Source organism: Gnatocerus cornutus, chromosome 5, assembly GCF_029298725.1.
Source record: "Gnatocerus cornutus isolate USDA-ARS CGAHR chromosome 5, icGnaCorn1.1, whole genome shotgun sequence".
Classification (NCBI taxonomy): domain Eukaryota; kingdom Metazoa; phylum Arthropoda; class Insecta; order Coleoptera; family Tenebrionidae; genus Gnatocerus; species Gnatocerus cornutus.
The window spans coordinates 8,009,724-8,031,942 of NC_142237.1; the positions used below are offsets into that span (position 1 = coordinate 8,009,724).

The 22,219-nt window shown below is 35.3% G+C and overlaps 1 protein-coding gene across 11 annotated transcripts in view; it reads right to left on the reverse strand.

Moving 5' to 3' along the window:
- CadN (neural cadherin) overlaps window positions 1-22,219 on the reverse strand; it is a 192,759-nt gene that overhangs the window by 119,569 nt on the left and 50,971 nt on the right. For all 11 annotated transcript variants that reach the window (XM_088036180.1, XM_088036176.1, XM_088036178.1 and 8 more), the window contains exons 9-11: window positions 21,622-21,811; window positions 21,388-21,570; window positions 20,715-20,904 (exon numbers count right to left, since the gene is read on the reverse strand). In XM_088036180.1, coding sequence (XP_087892306.1) covers window positions 20,715-20,904; window positions 21,388-21,570; window positions 21,622-21,811 — 563 coding nt within the window. The remainder of the gene's footprint in view (window positions 1-20,714; window positions 20,905-21,387; window positions 21,571-21,621; window positions 21,812-22,219) is intronic.

Sequence of the window (22,219 nt, forward strand, 5' to 3'; positions counted from 1 at the left end):
ATTACAACTTTTGACTGGTTTATTAACTCTGCCAAATTTCAATTTTTTTTTAAAATAGACCAACCAGAATCGAAAAATGTGTAATAGTAAAGAGAGCGAGTACAAAATTTTAGCAAATTCTTAAGAATGTTAAAAAACCAGACAAAATTACCTAAGATAAGACTACAGGCAACGCCATAGAAGATCTTAAAGACGAAAGATAAAATTCCAAAATTAGATAAGGTAAGAACGGCCCCATTACAAGAGATTAGGGTTAGAAAGCGTAATTACTTACACAACAGCTCAGACGTGGGGCCATTTAATCAGAATAGAAGAGCAGACTCAGGAGAAAATAGGGATGAGGTAGAGGAATGCGAAAAGTTCAGAAACCTTGCCGTAAGAGGGCCCACCTGGCAAGAAGCGAGAGATAATCATCACCACTAATTAATAGAATGGGGGAGATCCAATAGAAGCGGGACTTAAAATAGCGATTCTTAATCAATTTAGCTAGTACAGTCTGCACAATCTTTATTTTTAATTCAAAGGCAGACAATTAATTGTTTATTTGCATCTAAATGTAAACTAAAGTTTAAATCAAAGTAAATAAGGCCACAATCCAACTAACTGTTTATGTAAATAGCAGTGAAACTTAGTTCAATACAAATCGATGTGCAAGTACTGGAATTTGTCGATACTAAATAAATAACAGACTAAAATTTGTTTGTATTGAGTATTTATTTATCTGACACCTAAAATCTTTAACTGTCATTCATTAATCAAAACTAGGAGTAATTTAATAGATGAATATAAAAATTGAAACGGATTGTTTATCACAATGCGCTTTTCACCGATTAACACCAGTCCGATATTTTTTTTAACAATTTATATCAACTCAATAAATTCCAGATTCCATTTATCAAATAGATTGTCATTTCCCGTTATATTATGTCACAATAGTCCATTTATTAGATACACAAACATCAAAGCTTACCCAATTCACAAAATATCAACATCATAATAATAGCCCACGTATATTATGAGTATTTGAACCAACTCAACGTAATTAAATCTCATTTTACGGTAATTTCCAATAGGCTGTTAACTGATCCACATAAAATACACGTTATAATGAGCAGATACCAATAAAAGGCATTCCGACGTACGCTTTTGATGGCTTTATCTCAACTAGCGTTTTTCCTTTTTTATATTATTCGCACTCGCGTACTGGACAAAAGTCCAAGAGTAATTATTTTTCTCCAAGACTGCCGACTCTAAGTGCAGCGCCAACACCATCGCAAAATTTCATCAATTACTTTAAAAAAAGCGGGGATTTCCTTTCACTGGTTGCAAAGTACCGGAAGGCGCAAGCTAAAGCTCCTCGACGCGAGTCAATTAATTTGTACGAAAAAATCCTCCACAATCATGCTCTTATTTCTTTTTAAACTTTAATAGATTTCCTAGTTCAGAGCTATTATATTCGCCGACTATGCAACTTCACGGAGCGCAAGTTCTATCCGAATTAATGGTATCAAGTACAAAGCTGTCTGTGTAACGCCTCAAGATCTCAAAGAAAAAACGAGAGCTTATCATGACTTCTAATTAGAGCCGAGAGCTTTTAAAATGAAATCATCGAAGTTTTGTTTTTGGTTATTAATTGGTATTCGGTGTCTTCTCTTTGGGTTTCGGCAAGTGCATTTTATGCGAAACGGGAAACGGATGCTCGTTTATATACCGTACGAATATCATCACGAGCCTCCCCGTACTATTATAAATAAATAAATTTAAATACAGCTCCTTATTTCTCCATAGGCCGCTTATTTTTTTAATCTCGCTAAAGGGAATTTTTATATATGATGCTGCCATCATATAGAATACCAATTATACTCGAAAACACAACCGGAATTCACTATGAACGTGATAATATCGGAGAACTCCAACAATATTGCAAGCCGCACCGTGCATTTCCATTATGTTGAACTGAAACACTGCGTACGCTGATCATGCGTAGGATGACTCTGATAGAAAAATTTATGATTTTATAATGGCAATTTTCCGGGTTACTGGGCGATTAAGCCTCATTTTCCTCGAGTTGCTACATTATCATATGGAGACGGTTCGATGGGTCCTTGCGAACTGTAAAATTGCCTAATTGACCCAGGTGGAAATTCAGTTACTGATTCCTAAATTTATTCTTCTATAGATTTGAATGTGCACAATACACTTCGGTGAATACAATTTTAAAAAAGTGAATCTCTGAAAACGTCGTTCATGAAATATTGACCAAGGAGAAAATTCTGCTTCACTTCAAATATTAAATCAGACTGTGATCAAGAAAGCCAATAACTTAAAGTTGATGGAGAATAGCACTGCCAAGAGTTGTATTTCTTCGTCTTAATTGTCTTGTTTTCTCGGTTACAATTATGGAGATTATTTTGTTCAGTTAGTGTAGTTTCTTTGATATAATGGAAACTCCGCAGTTTAACAAACAGCCAATTATTTCAAATCGCTGTGGTAAGTGGATGGATGCCGATGCCATTGTTGAATTTGTAATTTGAAAATGGTTATTTCTGATCTAAGTAAACCCCAAAGGTTAATCGCTCCTTAAATTTTAGTCTCTTTTTTGTTCCACAATATGTGCTAAATAAAAAAAAATAAAATAAAGTTCATTGCTCTGTTGCCTATTTCATAACATACTATCTATTCAGAGTCCAGAGATCAATCGTCCGGAAGATTAATTATAGTCCGGTGACGAAGTGTTAGGAGATAAATTACACAGAAATCGAATTTGCTACAAGGTTTGTTTACTTTGGCGCTTTTTTTATTTATTTCTGTTTAATACCAATTTTATATATTTTATATATGTATTTTAAATTCCAAAAAACGGTTAAATGTTCTTCTGGCTCTTGTAAATAAAATAGTCCCTTCCATCTGGCTCGAATGTTAAATAATTGGCTTAAATAAACCGCCTTTTTTAGAACAGAATACTGAAAATTCTTGAGTATACGACTGGGAAAACTTTGCTCTAGTTTTATTTGAATTATTATAAGCTTACGCACCGGAACAAATTTCAGGAGTGGAAGAAATCAGCAAACAGTGTTCCCGATAAGTGGATTGACATCAAAACGAGCCCCAAAGCACGTCAAAGAATCTTTACAGAGGATGAACAATGGAGAAAACACGTCTTGTGCATTTCAGGAGAAACAAACGTCATTTCCGAATTAAGCGAAACAAACTGAAAATTGATATAGATAGATACTGAAAAATGAGGTGTTTGAAAGGTCACAATCGTAATATTGGAGTACAATTATTATGACAATATTTTTTTCGGCAAAGGGTTAGAAATCATCCCTTATCAATCAATCACCGTTTGATTGGTATCTATATTTCCAATCAAACTTGGCCACACTCGTCCATCATCACGTCTATACCCCTATAAAAACTTCCGATAAAACCCTCATTTTTGTCGTGTTTATTCTTCTACTCTTTGTAGATGGCACGTATAACACAAAGAACTAAAAGGAAATATCCCATTTTCTCCCACTTTCCCCTATGCGTGTTTACTGCGGCTTCCATTCCGGAAAAAGTTAAAGGCGGACCACGTTCTCTCAGCCAGCAGTTTATTTCAGAAATGTTGCCGCAGGGATTTCAACCCCTTATACAACGTTCATAGACTTGTCGGGGTACATGAGAGGCCCATTCGACATTTCATTTGGTATGATTGATGGGCCTAAGCAACACAAACTCGTCGGGTTCGCACACCATTACCTGTACGATTCGCGCAGAAATTGAAATTAACTGCCCGAACACTCTTATTTCATCTCATGGGCTGTTAAATAGTCTGACGGAACTAATTGGGTGCGAGCGGTGTGGTTTATCACTGCGATGGCAGATACAGACCAGCCGAATCGGAATTGAATATGAAATGAAAATTCAAGGTACTTGACATGATTTGATTAATTTATTCATCAGTACAAGCCCAATTCTAGCACTCCAAAAAACGACACAGCAAGAAACTTTAAACTTTGGAATTTAGCAAGTTTTGGTAAGATATTAAAATGTTTTCAGAAAGTCAAAATACGACTTCCTATAAGCTGCTTACTTTCCTTTCAGGATAATTCCCGAATCTCAGCTTATTTCGATTCATTTGACCATTTTTATCGCGGCTTTTGCTAACTTTTATTGTTTTTTCTATAGGTGCTCTTACAAAGTTTTTATATTCCAGTTGGATAATGCAGCACTAGTGTTCGTATCCTTCAAGATAATAGACTTTTAACGAGATTTGGAACTATTTTAGTGTGCTTCGACGAATACGAGACTTTATAAAAATCTACTCTCATTTCGTCGCAGCTCTCTTATCTCAAAAACTGGCGAGTTTAAACAAAGTTCTGTTTTTAAATTATCCTTCAAATTGGATGAGAGGTTATTAGTTTGAGTATTCAGAAAGATCACAGGGATTGGAAAAATTACGTTTTATTATCTAACATTCTTATTAGATCAAATTTCGTTTGACATCGAACTAAAAATGATGAACTTAATTGGGATGCTTTGATTCAAGATTCTACAAAAAAGCTCGTTGATGTAAGAATAATTATTATAATGAAATGAGTTATCTACATAACCTAAAGAGACAATAGAAGTCAGTCAATTGTTTAATTAACATTTTAAACCCAAAACGAACAATAGATACGAAAATTTCCACAAGGGGATCCGACTAGAATCCTATATTCAGTTAAATAGCTTAGGGTGTTAATCAATATTTATATACAAAGAGGAATTGTTACCACAAATTTCTGTTAAAAATTGCATATATTGCAGATACAAATAAAAAACTGAAAATATATTTATGCTTGATTTTATTGAAACAAAACAAATTAAAAAAAATCGGATTCTCTTCATTACGCGAGAATTTTAATTATCCGGCCCCAATTTTAAAAATAATCCTCTATACTTGAGGTTTTGTTTCCACTCCAAAAATGAGTCGAAATCCAACAAACTCATAAATAAATAAATAAAACCCGATTTATTATGAACAGTTTCAACGATATTTACTCGGCAGTTTTGCAACCCTCAAAATGTTTACATAAAATTTAAAAATGAAGTTAGCTCATAACAGCGCAGAAAATTAAATTCCAGAAACTTTAGTGTTTGTATTTTTTGCTGAAAGTTTTGTAAGAAAATCCGCAAAAGTGCAAACTTTACTTTCTCTTCTACTTGACAGAATTTTTAACTTTATTCATCAAAAAAGTTGGGTACTAGAGCAGGTTGAAGCTAGGATTATGTAATTAACTTCCTACCCATTTTTCATTTAAAGCAGAACAGCTACTAAGAACTTCCAATCTTCTTTAACTGTCGAACATGGTACCGAAATGTTGAAAATTATTAACATGCTAATTTTCAACTCATTTATCAAAAAGCATATTAAACTCGTTTCAAAAATAAGATAATTTTAATTAAATTTCATATCAAAGTAGCGCACTTTTCCTCAAGTAAATTATTTAGTTTCCATGAAAATATTAAGAATGCTCACATTACTGGAAACAGTTTTAATATTAAATTACCTACACGAGGCACGTTTTGAAATATTTCATTATCATTAGCTTTTATAAAAACATCGATTGATCAATTTAGTCCTCGCAGCGCTCATTAAACTTGTACGGATACAACTTTGAAACACTTTATAAATGAAGTCAAATCAAATTTTAGTTTCACATTCTCGCAACGAACCAAACATTGAGCGATTGTGTGCCTGAACATCTACTTATTTTGTTAATCCGTTGCTCGACACTAATACGGTTTTGGCTTTACGATTTTTTGCCAGCTTAATGTAGCCTTAAGCTTTGTTTACAAGGAAAAAAAAACAAATAAATGTCCGACCACGGTACACATTGGGACAAAATCTATATTTGTATTTTCATAAAAACGAAAGCGCTACTCTATTATGCCAGGTTTACAAAGGGTTGTGCGGAACTCTATTAGTTTTGGCTTAATTGGGGTAAAGTTTCACTAATTATAAATTTACGACTGCTTATTTCAACCTCCCTTCTTATGTGAAATAGCCGATGGGAATAATTCCAATGTGACAGTTAATGCGGCAAAGATACACTTCGTCGACAGCTAAATAAATAAAGCGAAGGAACTTGAGTAAAAACTAAATGCTGTTCAGAGGGCGCGAAATAAATATTTTATCCTCGAGAATCTGGCAAACATATCAAGTTAAAAGCTGGAATTCGCAGGAGGGAAGTAATTAAACTACCACCAGAGACCTAATTTATGAAGATTCTTTCGCACGAATCTCTTGACCTGAGTAATCTTTTTAAATTAAATTGTACATTTCCATCGGATGGTTGCGCAATTCTCGCGTCTATTTAAATCTGAAGAAACGAAATGCTTCAATACGGAAGAAAGAGGCTTAGGGCCTGTGATTTAATCTGAGTCGGAGTTAACCTGACATTGCTACCAGTCGGAGCGTCGCGGCGCTACGGTTTTAATAAAAACACATTTTGAAAACATTTTATTCTAATGAAATTTCAATTTTTACACCGAAATCACTCGTTGGAAAATTCCATCGCAAAGGGTGGCATTTTCACGGAGAAGTCGACCGAGAAATAGGAGGCTCGCTGGAAAAAGGTTTTTTGTTTTAACAGACTGATATTTTACGGAGACACAAGCATTTCTAGGGGGAATTCCCGCTGCAAAGAGGACAAAATATTTTCAATGCAGATTTCTTTCCCAAGTGGGGATTTTTCGAAAGGGTTGTTATGCTCGGATGTGGGATGATATTATTGTAGGAGTACCTTTTAGGAAGTTAATTATAAAAAGATAATCCTCTGAAAATCGGTAAGTAGGTGCTTGTTTGCACCGCTTTGTAGCCGTTTCCTTTATCCGCTGTAAAAGTCGCACAAACCTGCATTATGATAAGGTGTAAAGCAGATTTATGCGACTTTTATCGCGCTCTAACACTTCTTTTAGTCCATGGCCTGGTGCCTAATGCACAAATCCGCATTATCGAAGTCTGCTTCGACTATGAAGCATTGTGCAAATTGATCTATAATATTCGCATAGACATAAATTGACTTGACATAATCACAAACAGATGCTACCCCAATAAATTATTGGTCGCATAGAGGGTGTCCTTGCCGCACATATCGGGGTTGTTGAACATTCATCGCCGGTAAAAACGAGATAATGGGGATGTTGGAACGTGTGAGAGGGGCCCAGACCGACCGAAATTAATTTCTTAATGGAGCCCGAATTGTTTAAGTGAACCTGCGCAATTTGGGAAATTCGATGTAGAGCTCTGAGAATCTCGACTTGCCAGCTGCACCCTATATCATGTCTTACGTCAAAAAATCCAGCAGATGCAGCCAGCGTTTGTCGCGTCTTCCACTTCCAAGTTAAAAATATTTAAAATTAAGTTAAGAAACTATGATATATAGGTTATGTTTTGAAGTTGGAAACGTTGGTGCTTTTTCGGTGCTTAAGCTGTGATAAATTTCCGGATGCAGTTCGCCTTAAACTTGCTCTAACTGAGAATTAATTTGGTCGGCGAACTTTTCCAATGTGTCGCTTCTGAGTTATTATTTGATATGTTTGTTCTATTTACGGAGTAAACCAAAGTGCCCAGAAAACTCGACTTTTCATATAGGAGTACAACACACGGTACCGATCGATTGGACAAACACTCTGAAACTTTTCCATAAATCTGCATTAAACGAAAGATAACACAGCAGCAGGTTTACTACCAAAGTTGCACCGGAATTTAGACGACTTAAACCCCTTTGGAGGTAAATTATCCTTATCTAACATCAAAAGGATGATTCCGTAGATCGTCCTTTATAGCGTTAATCCGAGTGCGTAATATAACGTTTACGAGACGCCACTGTTTAAGTTATTTTATAGCCCGAACAAAAAGCTCAACTTATCAAGCTCCGGTCGAACGACTCCGGTGATTACTCCTCCGGACAATAATAACTAATTAAAAACTTTGACTCCGGGGATTTCGCAACCTTCCGAATTAAGCTCGGATCCTCTAATAGAAATTGCCTATTCATCATAATTTGTACAAATAATATAAAATTCAGTATTAACGATGAATTATTCATACTTTCGCCAAGTTTTGGCGGAGATTTCCACATTTTTAATAGCGACCGGAGGATAGAAGATGTCATTTCAGTGTCAAAGGTGGCTTTTGGTTTGACAAGGGTCTAGAAATTGTTTGAGAACTTTATATAGACGGGCTCTAACAAGTTTTAATAATAAAAAAAGCCAAATAAAAACGCTTTGACGTCTCAGGAAACGCGCGAAATGAAAGCTGGAGTCGATGTCAAGAACCCTGGGATTTATCGGTGAAAACCTAAATTAAACAGTATCGAACACAAGTCGCTAAGTTTGTTTGCTACGAAAAGCAGACGTAAAGTGACAAAAAATCAGATCGAGAAAATAAGACCGTTCTGTCTTACTGAAGACTTCAAAAGAAGTTCGAAGTGCTCTGGCGCTCTAATTAACAGATTTCGAAAGTATTCGCAACTTCCTGCTTGCCAAAAGACGACAAGATTTCAGCCGTTCCAAAAAGTAAAACAAAATTTAATCCTCTGCCAGAAATACAAGTAAATGGATTATCATAATGCAGTTTCGTACTTCCCCACAATTTTAAAAAGTCTTGAATAATGGGACACGTGTCAATAAAAAGGAGTGGCAATAACCCAGAATTTGCGAAAATACAACCGTCGTAACATTTTTCGATTGAAAAAAAACGAGCCCGAATCTCAGCAAACATAAAACGGAATCAATTTAGCAAGATCAAGACACTCAATGAAATCATCAAACACTTTACGACGCAATAAAAGCCCCTCATTAATTTTTCCTCGCACTTTTCCGCGCAGGTAAAGCACGAAATAAACCATCTGTGAATTTAAAAGAACTCCCGATGCCAGGCAAAGACAATGAAACCCTCAAGTTATCCGAAGCGTGGACTTAAACTTGTTTAAAAATTGAAAAGTTTTATTTGGAAATGTGATTCTGTAATTTTACGGTTGTGCACAAAAGAACAAATGTGAAAGTTAACGTGTTGTTTTTGAAAAGTCTCTCCACGCTCGTCGTCGCCCCTAACAGCTTTATTAACGATTTATTAGCGCCGTTCGACGTTTGTAATGGCAATAAAAGTGTGACTGGGTCCAGATTTATCGTCGAATATTCGATGCAAATGGAAGTGGAATTCGTCCGAAACTGATTGTGCGGCGAAAGTTACGTAACTAATCGAAGTCTGGGAACAGACGTCCACAATTGATCATAATTCCGGAATAATCGAATCGGGATAAAAAGTCCGTCTCGACGGAGTTGGGCGTCGTCGAATTCAATAAATTCAATCATGAATGAAACCGTGGTACCTCCTAGCACGTCCCGCTAATAAAACTTATTCCGGTACAAAGCATATCCGACAAGTAACGAGCGTTTCATTCCCAGATGGCTAAGTAATTTCCCAAAGATTAGAGACACACTTTTCCGAATTGCGTCTTAAAATTTTTATATTTCATCCAGGAGGAGCATGCATGCCCGGAATTCTAACGTTCTCCTCATAACGAATTTAATAATACAAAATAAGAACTAGTTTTCGACTACAAACTGGAACGAGAGAACAGAATATGTTCATTATTAATTTCGACAGGGGAAAACGGAAAGATGTTTTATGGAATTATCAGATCTCGCTCGGTATTCATTCAATTAAATCAGAATCCTGGCCCAGAGTAATTGTTACATGAGTTCGTCGAGTTTGTGTGGAGTGCTCGCAGACAAGAAGTTAAACACGACTCGAGGATGTTTGCCGACCCAAAGACCCGACCAACTTTTCCACTTCAAACTTAAAATTCAACGGAAGGACAGATTTAAAAATTTCAACCGGAAAGAACACCACCAATGATGAAGTATTTCGCTAGAACAGAACATTACGACCTACACATGTGATCCGGGTAAGGACACGGTTAAATAAATCACAAAGTTTCGGAATTTGCGGGATCGGTAAAGTTGCACGTGGCTAAAATAAAATTAATCTACGAGTTCCATTTGCCAAGACTAGAAACCCGCCGCCGGAAAATAAAAAAAGAAAACGGGGCTAAAGCTCGACTAACAGAAATTTAGCTAACAATTGTTTTCGCTGTTTACGCAAAATTCGCAAATTTGAAGGGATTATTTTTATCGCAAGTTCGGTACAAATTTTCAATAAAGAGAAAAGTCCTTTGTTGAAATTCGTAATTTAATAACTGTGACCCGGCGCATCCACCATTTTTGTATATAAAAAAACACTTTTGCATACGTTTCCCTGTTTTTAATAATTAAATTCATTTCTACATTAAATGAAATAATTAAACTGCTCTTGTGAATATGAAAATTAAATTTTACACAATAAAGAAGAATATTCTGACATCTGCTTTAAAGTTCAAAATAAATTAAAACAATAAAAAAATTGGTATATACAAAAAAAACATCGTTTCTGTGACGCTGAATCTCGGCTTAGAAAAATATAAAAACTACAGCTAAAATTTATGAATATATGTTTGCTTTGACCGCAAATTTATGGCTTGAGACTTAAGATTCCAGGCTCGTCTATGCCAGTTTTCGCGCAGGAAAACATTAGTATTGCTACCCAGTTCGTGATAGACGAGCATTGCGACAACCAATCGCACTACCCAAAAGTATCAAAAATAATGGTTGTAGCAGCAGTGCACCCCGAAGATAAATCAGCAAATCGGCCCGACTCGAATTTTCCTCAAACTCGGTATATTTATTTCCCTTATAATACAGCTGTCAGCGCCGACCAACTTCAGCAACAATGACAAATGTTTGCAGAACACAAAGGTAAGGATTCTCACCCTCGCTGTCTTAAACAATTCAATCAAATAGGTAATCACTTCGATTACCCCCGCACGCATGAACCTCATCCAATATGTAAAAAGAAAAAGCTCCGGATGCTTAGCTCAACCACATAAAGAACAAAAGTTGTTAACCCCAGTCCACCTCAGCATTAATAGTAAAGAAAAGTCGCTCCGCTCCTGCTGAATTTTTCACGCCTTCTGAAAATTTCAGTGGTGGCATCTTCACCTAAAGCATGACAGCCGCAGTCACTTAAAAGTGTCAAATAAAAGCGCGCTAAACGGCCATTGTTCTTTATCGAAAATATCGATCTCGAGTATCAGAGGTAAACCCTGAATTAATAAAAAGAAACTTCTTCATTACTTGCTAAATTCGTTTTCTTGAAGGAAACTCAATTTTCGATGTTCTAATCTGATTGCAGCACTCAGCCGAAGATCGCAGGTCGACAGTTAAACCCCCGATCTTTTTTATACCGTAATTAACAAAAAAATAGCAACTTGAGCGGTGACAGCTTAAAAAAAGTTTCGCCGAACTTGAAAACTTTCCAACAACGAAAGCTCTCGTTTTGTTTAAGCGCGGATTAAAACCATATTCTTTGATCCTGGCGAAGTATAATTTACAATGATTACATTTAAAATTTCAGAAAGAACGTTGCTTTGATACGAAATGACATTATCCAACGACGTTGAATTTAAGGGTTTTAAGACGGACGGCATGGAGAGATTTTTATGATTACAAATAAGCCAAAAACAACATCCAATTATTTTTTATGCTGTTCTTAAAAGAAGACAGATAAAAGATCAAAGTCTATCAAAGTTTGGCGCTTAAATGACGTGATCTAATTTGGACGGAAAGATTTCTGCGAGAAAATCTAAATTACAAGGTGCTTAGAATTTTTTCCAGCTTTCCATGTCATCTGAGAAGAAAATGGTTTGAGGGCTTCGATTTATTTTAAACATAAACAAGCAGAACTTATTTACATTTGCTTAGATATGTGAAAATCTTGTGTAGCTTGCTGCTTGAACGGTTATTGATGGAGAAATTGCACCGTCATGATAACAAAAAGAGAGAACGTTCAAAAAATTGATGGCTTAAATAAAAATAAATTTCATCTAAACAGCAATCAAGTTGTGGAAAACGGAATAAGTTTGAGTAAGAATAAATGTACATCTCTCGAGTAATCTCTATAAATTGTGACTTTGTTTGAGTTGTCGCCTCATAATTTGCAAAATCGCCATAAAAAGAAAAAAAGCAATTGTAAGAAAAATTGCGTTGAAACAGTGAGTATGAGTCAACATTTCTCCCATTCTGCGATCTATCTGCTGTGCTTGCAAAACCCTATTACAGCCGAGCACTTTATATGAAAACATTTTTTTCGTTTTCGAGAGCGATCGATATTATATTTAAGATTCCGGACGTCAAGGCCGTTCGCATTTTTTATAAATTAGTTATCTTCTAATTTGTTGACGATAGCGCGGTTTCAGTGCCCGATAAGCATCTTGTGAAATTACCTGCCCTTGCTACATTAAACACCGAAATAATTGGGCGCTATAGCAAAGAGCTTAATTAAATGAGGGAATTTCATGCTAGTGCAAATTAAGGAGGAACTTTCCGGTGTTGCCAAAGTGATTATGATAAATGAAAAATTCAGCAGATGTGTTCTGCAGGGAGTTTTCCACTTGGTTGGAAGTATCTATGTATTTAATATTTGCCCCGACGCTCCAGCATTAAATTACGTACACATAACCAAGAGAAAATGAAAATGTGGTTTTTGGAATAAAGTATTCCGGACAATAAAACGCGATAAAACAAGCACGACCCGGCGAAAAAATCCAAATTTAGCAGCAGTAACAGTGGATAATCCCCATTAGATAAAATTTTGCATGATTTAAACAAGACGAATTCAGACTACAGACTTGAAAAACCACCGCAGAAACACTGCCATAAATCAGATATTCATGAATGTAGGTACATAGCGATATTTTTACAGTGAGGCAGTTATTTACGACTTTCTTGAATATTTTCCTGTTAACGTTCCACAAATACCGCATAAAAGTCGCGAATTTGCTGGGACAAACGTATGCGAAATATCCCGGGATTATTTTTACGTTTAATGGAGCTCTGTTTCGGGCGGAAGGGCCACCTGACAACATTAAAACGAGAAATAGTGCTTTTCCCATTTCTCGTCGAATCGATTTTAAATCTTGTTTCCATTTGTCTTTCGGCTAAACTCTATTTTAGAGTGTGATACTCCAGGGTCCGGAATAATAATGACGAATGAAATTGTGAGGACGGAATATGAATATTAATCCGCAAAAAAGAAGATTTCGCGTGTAATTTTTTACGAACCAATCCCAAAAAACATCAGGCTTTTACCATTCTTCCGGGTTTTTACAGTTCTAGTAACTTTATTTCCGTAAGGTTGCCGGAATGCTTGTCATATCGAATTCCCGCTCTAAAAATGCAAACGACGAAATAGTGTTTTCTCCCGGAGCGATGTAAATAACGTACAATACGACACGAGATCAGAAAAAGGGCGGAACCGCGCCCTAGCAACACTTAACCTCGAAACTCCGACAATATTTTATTACAATTCGCTAAGTACCCAAACTCGCTCGGCACGCTCTTAATATCATCGTAAAAAAGCAAATGAATTTCCTCGATTTTTCTGGATCAATCGTTCCCAATTATCGACACACGAACGGACGCAACTTTTTGAAATTAAACAGGTGCCGACCTTTGAAATTAATTATCCAGGGAAAGTTAGTACGTACCCCTTTAGTACACGTTATTTACATAAAAGATGACTGCAACGAAAACGAAATAGAAAAATAAAGCTCCGCTGGTATTTACTGCATATAATTCAATATAAATTTATTTGACAACGTGAAATATGAAACCAAAAAGAGATATATCATGATGTCGGCCAAGAAAACATTTACCGACATTTATATGAAATCTGAGCGGAAACAACGTTAACTAAATTTAAAACTCATCCGGATTTTTCGCACCTCTGCTCTGCATAAACACACATTTTTCTTCCCGAAATTACATCCATTAGACGAGATTTATCGCGTCGTGAAATAATTAAAACTACCCATGATAGACGACCGGAGCGCTCTGCTAATTTCCTAAATTCGCTCACGTTAAAGTCTCTTAATTACACGAGCTGCTCACACACCATCTAGCTAGCTATCGCTGATACTTATTCTATCCTAGACGCACTAGATTTTATTTACCATCAGCGGCTGGATTTATGGATAGCAGTAAATAAACCGCGCTGTAAATCGTGAACCTGAACTGAATCTTTATTAAAATCATAACGACGCCACTGCAAGAAAAACAAATCTACAATGTGCACGAACGGCGGAAAAGTACTAAAACTTTCATTCTCACGACTGTTATTTGTAGTAAACATTGATAAATGAGGTATAATCGACGAGATTGAGTCTGACGAATCATAAAAGGATTATGTTGGTTACGACAGGGAGATGTTGACTGCAGAATATTTACCTTGAGCCCACAAAGCATAACTAAGATGATTAATATCGGGGATTGACAGGCAGTAAAATTTTTTGAATGTACGATATGAGTAACAATGGTAGACCGGATATGCGGGAATTTCATTTATCACCTCTGCAAAATGTGTCAAGCCTAAAGTTGTAGCTTTTAATTTTACAGAGTGCAATTTATACGATTATGTGGTCAAAATTTATCACATTTTCGTGTTGGATGATTAACTCCACCATTCTGTTTTGGCGCTGCTCCACAGATGCTGACACTCCAATGGAAGAAAATGATTCTGTTGTGTTATTTTTATCAAATTTTTACAGAACATGTGCGATTTTAAAGAATTCTGCGTGTAAACAGCACAAATTTTGGTCCACGTAGCTTAAAAATTAGAACAACCAGAGTTAAGTGACAATATCATAAAAAAGATACTTAGGAACAGAAACGCAACTTGTTCCAAAAATTCCTAAATAAATACCCATCGAAATAGATTCAGATTTTACATTACAAATTGATGAAACAAAATTTTCGAATTAGGAAAATGAAAGAGAGAATTGTTAGCAACAAAATAACGAGGAAAACAACAACAAAAACTCGTCGTAGTTTCAGAGATATGGGCACCAAAAATTCCGAAGCTTTAAAATGTTTTGATTTCTTTAATAGAATAAAAAGTGAACAATAACAATTAAAAACAAACTGGAAAATTGTTTCTCTGTAGGACACTTGACATTGCAATTTCCATAAGCCAAATGAAGCTGGAAATTCAGTAAATTTGTTGTTTCAAAATGGTGGATGCGCCGGGATAATTTTTAATTTCTTAATAGTTATTTACAAATTTTGTCATTTACTTGGCTCAAATAAATTTTGGAAAGAAGTAAAAAATAGAAGACAATATGGAAGAAAAGTAATAATGTATTTTATTAAAAATGATATTGAGAGCACTCGGCAAACCTAACTTTGTTTTTTCCGGTTTTATTGTCGGCAGCGAACAGAACTAATTTTATAATATGAGAGAAAAATGATGTATGCGCCAGTGTTATTTCCAGTTTAGCGTAATTTATTTTTCACATAAAAGAGGTTTGTTTGTTGCCAGTAATGTTTTTTCACTGATTAAAAATTTATAGCTAATAAAACATAAAAAAATTTATATACTGCTTTGAATCAGGAAAAAATATATTTATTACAATTTCATCATTTCATTTCATCATTGCTTTCTAATTAAAATTAAAATACAATGCAAATAAAAATCAATAAAAATAAACTTTTTTTTAGTTTTATTTGTTTGATATCTAAAAAGAGCTCATGAAGAGGTTCAGCAAAATAAAGTTAAAAACTCTACAAAAAACAAAACATAACCCAAATATATTAGACAAACTAAAAAAGGAACAAAAAATCTAAAGCAATAATAATTATTTTAATTCCAAAATACTTATAAAAACGTAACACGTACACAATTTAAGAAATATGCTAATCAAAAATTCTAAACATACAAGAGATACAGTGAAACCAAAAAAAAGATAAAAAAAAACCTAATAGACGTAAAAAATTAAAGAATTAAAAAAACGTAAAAAGTCTTAAATTAAATTCAAAACTTCGAAATAATCACAAAAATTGTTGAATTCGCACCCAAAAAACAAAACTAATTTTTTAATTAGCTGGCATGTCATCGTTACTGACAGAAACGTGAGAGAGTATTAAACAGACTGTTAAAAAATCTAGCTGATAATGTATTTACCCAGTTTCCGGTTTTCCCGGAAATGTAAATGCAATTTGTACAAGTCGCTGTTTAGTTTAAGTTGTACCAGTTTTATTTTTAGTCCGGATTTGTATTGCCCAAAGGTGGAGTTGTTTTGCAAATCTAATTAATTTAAATAAAATCAACGTAAAAGAAAGTGACATTTATAAGCAAAAACACAAAATACAAGCATCCGCTTGTTATACCTACTTTCCTTAGGAATATTGAGCCAAATTCGTTTAAACCGGTGAAATATCGATTCCGGATCCATAAAACCCGCAAATCCGCCCAGGAACACAAACTAACTTCCGGCGACTAATAAATTTTTAGTAATTTTTTCCGTCGAGATTGACAATATTCTAGCGTGACCAACGACCCCGAAAAAGCGTTTTTGTTCAGTGGCGGAGACAGAGATGAAGAATAATAGTCCGATAGCAGAAAGTAAGAAATTAATCTTGACCCATCAAAAAGCACTAAAGAGCAAAAACAAAACCAGAAAAAATCCTCCGGTCAAAGCGGAATTTCAGCCATAAACAAACAAAATAGCATCGTTTGTCCAGTCAGGAAACTTAATTAAGTGCCATCAGTATATCAAAGTAACCCAACATGAGCTACTGTGCAATGTAATAACCGAAAATGCACAGTAATTAGTAGCGCAATTACGCGTATCAATTTATGGATAAATGTAGTTAAACGAAACGGCAGTAAATCTGCATCTTGGTCTCAAAAATTGAACATAACGCGTCGTGTTAATTGGACGATGTGAAACTGCGCCCTTGGGCGAGTCGGAGGGAGCTTTCTTTAGATCTTAGTAAATCTAACGTGGCGAGAAAAGTTTCGTGAAAGTTATAGTAATTATGGCGCTCTACATTTATATTAAATCGGGGAGAGCGTGCAGCGGATAAATTGCAAATAAAAATAAAACGTGAAAAATACCAGCGAAAATGTGCCAGTACAATGAACATTTATGAACTGGTCATTTTGACGATTTTAGCAAAAACAAACTGGGCGTCAGCAGTTTACAAATACCATTAATGAAATACGTCCGAAACATTCGGAAAAATTAAATTTGTCAGTGTAGTGGAACGGTCACGAATTCAATAAATCAAATTAAAGCAGCAATTAGAAGTTTAATAAATAAACCGATTAAACTTTCCCAGGTGCGAGCCAAAAACAATCCTATCAAAAGAATGGATTTTTTTTAATATGTATCATCCAGCTGAGACGCCTCCAGGTGTTTTTTCATGGCGACTTTATGCCGCCGCAACCCCACGTCTATGAATTTGGAAACTCGTCCGCCGCCCCCGGATTAATACCATAATAGACATTCTAGAACGCGTCTGGAAGAAGAACCGGCAAAGGACGATAATGGCGAGGATAATGTGGATGAAATTAAGACGATTACGCGGAATTACAGACGTTTTAATAACTACTCTAGAAAATTTACTGCCACACCTTCGAACGGATCAGATACTGTGCAAATTGGGATGAATCTCAAGTATCTCTCCGATGTGATTTTTGTGTTTTAGAACCATCAAGGGAGATAAACATCGCCCGAGCGCACTTAGCCATATTGATTCTAGAGAAACGTAACGATCCATCCATAACTCAGTGGAATTAATTGGGAAACTTCTTTACCAATTCGAGTGCATGGAAGTTGCCCGGAGATCTTACCCTTAACCGACTCCAACTAACTGCGAAATCGGCACTAAAATATTCATTATCCGATTCTGACACTTGAGAATCACTTCACTATTAAAGGAAAAAGGACATGGATGAAAAACGATGTCATTACGTTAAATTAAGTGCGGCGACAACAAAGGTTTCAATCGACACAATGATGACTCAACCTGAAATTATGAGTTGAATTGAAGTCGCAAAATTAACAGTTTTCTTGGAGAAGTCTTATTCTTAAGCACCTCAAATTCACTTTAATACCCCACTTCACCAAGTTCTAACCGTATGTAAGTTCGGTGCTAATTAATTCAATGCAATTTTGTTGCACCCGCCTTGGAACACTTGAAGCAACTTCATGTTGTGCTGCATAAAATCTTCATAACCCAAGAATTTCATAACGTCTTATGTTTTAAAATAATATTCTTAAAACTGAGTCGTTTTTTAAACTTACTAAAAAGTTAAATCCCGCCAACACGAAACAGAATTTAATCCAGTTAAGAGAAACATTCAAAATTAGTTCAAAATTGCATTTGTTGAAAATGTTGTAAAACAATAAAATTGGTTCGGCACGTCCACCAATTCACCGCATATGAGATGTATTGTTTAATCAAATTGTTATATTTTATAGTTCAAACAGTCGCGTTGTCATAATAAATTAATTGTTGCATATTTTGTTACTATATCTCAATTTAACAGTAATATTCGTGCCAAACACTAATTTCATTGCTCATTTTCAGAGATAAATGTTTTTAATAATTTATGACCAGCATAATTGGTATAAATCTAAGGGAATGAGGCGGAACCGATTACTTTAATCAATATTTTCCTAAAAAACATTAAAATTCAAAACAGAATCTCAGAGATCGGGCCATAAACTACTATATAATGTTACTACGTAAGAGTTATGAGTTGTTAAACGAACATAAAATATACCGCCTGCTTCTTCAGAACGGATTTATGAAAATATATAAAATCGATCAAGCGAAGATTAAATTAAAGTTATAGTACCGGCAGTTTCTGGAAAGGGGCGTTCTTTTCCTAAACGAACACTTTTTGATGGGCCCAATAAAGACATTTCTTTTAAGAATTATTAAAAATTCACACAACACTTTTTATTATATTATGTAATATAATCTATAATATAGGCGACCTCAACTAAAAACTGAATTTTCTGTTCTTAAATGCGAACGAAAAATAACCGTTTTCTGTCCGCTTTCATTTTTGTCCGTACTAGGGTTTTGCCAAATATCCTTATTTTTTTTAATTACATCAAGATACCGACATTACCCCCAATTTTATAATTATTTGGGTAAAATCAAATCGACAAATTGCTATAAAGTGCAATAAAGACGAGTTGAATTATTATAAATGAACATATCTAGCAGTGCCGCTGCAGCAACATCAAAAAGCACATCAAGCCTAATTCATACAAATTGTTAAGGTACACATGCCGAAATTGCAAATGTAAATAAAGAAAATATATACTTTTCTGAAGGATTCTTAAATATTTACAATTATTCAGTTATTATAAATGATTAGATCAATAAATCGTAAATAAAAATTAATTAACTTGTAATTTTAATGATGTCTCCAAAAAAATCTTGTGTGTAAAAAGTCCCATTTTGTCTTCGACTTTCTTTCTGGCTTTAGCTAACGCCTCAGGCATTAAAAAAAAGTTCGACCAATAAAGAAACACTTTTTGGCCTTGGTACACAAAGAACTATTTCAGTTGATGAATAAAACTAGCAATAGAATTTTTATATTTATAATTTTTAACATTTTATTTGTTTAAAAATCGTAATTTCTTGACAAAAAAAAACAAAAAAAAGTTTGATAAACTTAAAACAAATTCAAAAGAGATGTTATCACAAGTTTCGAACAGGGCGAAAATGTAAAAACTTTTCCGGACACCACCGCTAAATACCGAGTGTTTTCAGAATTTATGACACTGCATAAAGGAATTGTTTCTTATTGTTTAATACGAGCATTGCACCCTGAAGTCTCTTTCTAGTAGCTGTTATCGACAGCGGCTTACCAAAGTGGTTCAACTCCGTTAGAACCGAGCTAACAAGAACTTTTATTTTACTTGTTTTGCTTGTATTCCCACAGACGCTAAAGTTCTACGCATACAATTTTATAAAATAATGAGAGTATTAAAGAATATCTAAAGCAAAAACAAAAAAGTAAAAAAGTTTTTTTTGATGAAAAAAATTCCAGTTTCTATTGTTCTTTTATTGATTAAAATATTCTGAAAAGACTACTCTAGTTTCTTTTCAGTTATCTCTAATTCTGTTATTCATATACAAAAAGAAAGAATCCCCAAAAATAAAAAATTAAATTGTGGTTTATATAATATAAAAAATTTTATTTAATGATACTCATTTTCTCTGAACACATTTCGTTGACTACAGCTTCCGTTTTTCCACAAAAGAGCACAGACCACGCAATTACTTAATGTACGTTTTCAGTATGTGGAATTTAAAATGCGAGAAAATGTTTGGAATCCAACTCAGAATAAAGCTCCGTACCAAAATAGTATTAGATATTTGTACCTAACAATTCTACCATAACCCCTTTGACAACCCTGATGAATTATAAAGAAGAACGCAGTACGCCCTTCCAAAAATCTTGCTATCGACTTAAAGTTCTAAATTAATATCGAGATCTCAATGGAATTATAATGGAAAGACAATTTAACCGTCTAATTACTCTGTAAGACCTGCATAAATTGTAAAGTCCCTGAGAGAGTCAAGGGCGTCGACGTCTTAACGCTAATGTTCTCCGCTAACACCTTCGAGGTAATCCGAGCTCGGGCTGCATTACCAATGCGAAAACAACAGCGTTGACTTGGAAACACACCACAAAATACGTACAACGTAAAGCGTGGGCGCAAGTGTTTCTCGAGAGATTGAACAGTTTCCTCTATTTTTACCACTAGAAGGCTTACCTGAGTTAGGATGGTTGTCGCTGTTGGGCCGCGCCGAAGGAGCTCCATCTCTCGCTTCCACTTCTAAAGCGTATGCGCCCTGTTTCTCTCTGTCGAACACAATCTTGGTGAAAACTTCCCCCGTTTCTTTGTTGATCTCAAAGAAGTCCTTTCCTTCGTTCCGTGGCGAATCCACAATGTAGTAGTATACCTGAAATAGAGATTATTGCGTCAAAACATGAAGGAAAAACTTGCGTTTTTTGTTACTTATCAGCAACATCAAGTCGGGAAATATCGCCGCAATTTAAAAGCAAATGCCGCAGAGCATGGTCGGACTAACAAAGTTTCAGTTTTTTGGCGTGGGGTGACTAAGCTATTTTCGGAAGTTTGAAAGAGATTGTAAAAAAAGTAAATAAATAAACGTAACAAATAACTCCATGACAGCTTTATCACTCTGCTATTAACGGAACAAAGTAAACAAGCCGAGCTGGAAGCAATCGAAAATTAAAAATAATAGATTTCGGTCTTTGTGACGTCTCAAATTCTCGAGTCTTATTGGGAACACCTTCCATTTATACGGATCTCAATCTTCGCTCGCCCTTTGAAAGGCTAAAATGATGAATCCCTTTGATTCCGTCTCATCAATGAGTTTTAATCTCAATGCCTTCACCTCGCCTTTGTAATCACCATTTACCTGATTATTCGGGAACGTTCCATCCTTGTCAATCGCATTGACTTGGGTCACTTTGGTACCAATGGGTTCACCCTCCAACACAGTCTCTTGCTCCCTCTCCGTAAAGAGAGGAATCTCGTCGTTAACGTCATCCAACTGGATATAAACTGTAGCTTCACTAGCCAACTGTTGAGCCCCATTATTCTGGAAACAAACCAACTTACTCAAAGATCAACATTTACAAACTTAACCCACCTCCACACGTATAGTCAAGTTGTATTCTTTTATTGTTTCATAATCCAAGGGATGGTTCACTTTGATGTCTGCCCACGTGAAGCCGTTGTCTGGTCTTTGTTGCAAGTAGAAAGTGTGGAATTTGTTTGTTTGTGCGGTCGATCCGGGCATCAAACGGTAGAAAACAGTTGGGTTGTTCTCTATACCGGAACTAACGAGGAGAAAAAACACTTGAAAAGTCGAGTCAAGCTCGATTGCCACGCTCCTAATGCTAGAGAACTCTATCACGTGATCACGATCAAAAAGCAAACTTTAAAAAAAGAAAAAAACGAAAAGTTGGCCGTACAAAAATTTTTCAGCCGCATGCAAAACGCGACTTGGACTACTTTAAAAAAAGCTCAAACTTTCCAGTGCACTTAAAAAGTCACCGATTTGTCTTAAAAGGCGCGCGCGGGTTGGGCGCACGAAGGGTCTGTAGCCAAAATTCTCAACGTATTTCTCAATAAAATACGTTTTTAAAAAGTAGCCCAATAAAAAATCGTTTAGATGCACATGCTGCCACTGATTATCATCGAATCCGACAAATGAACTTGATCCTTAGCCTCTTTCAAAAACCAAA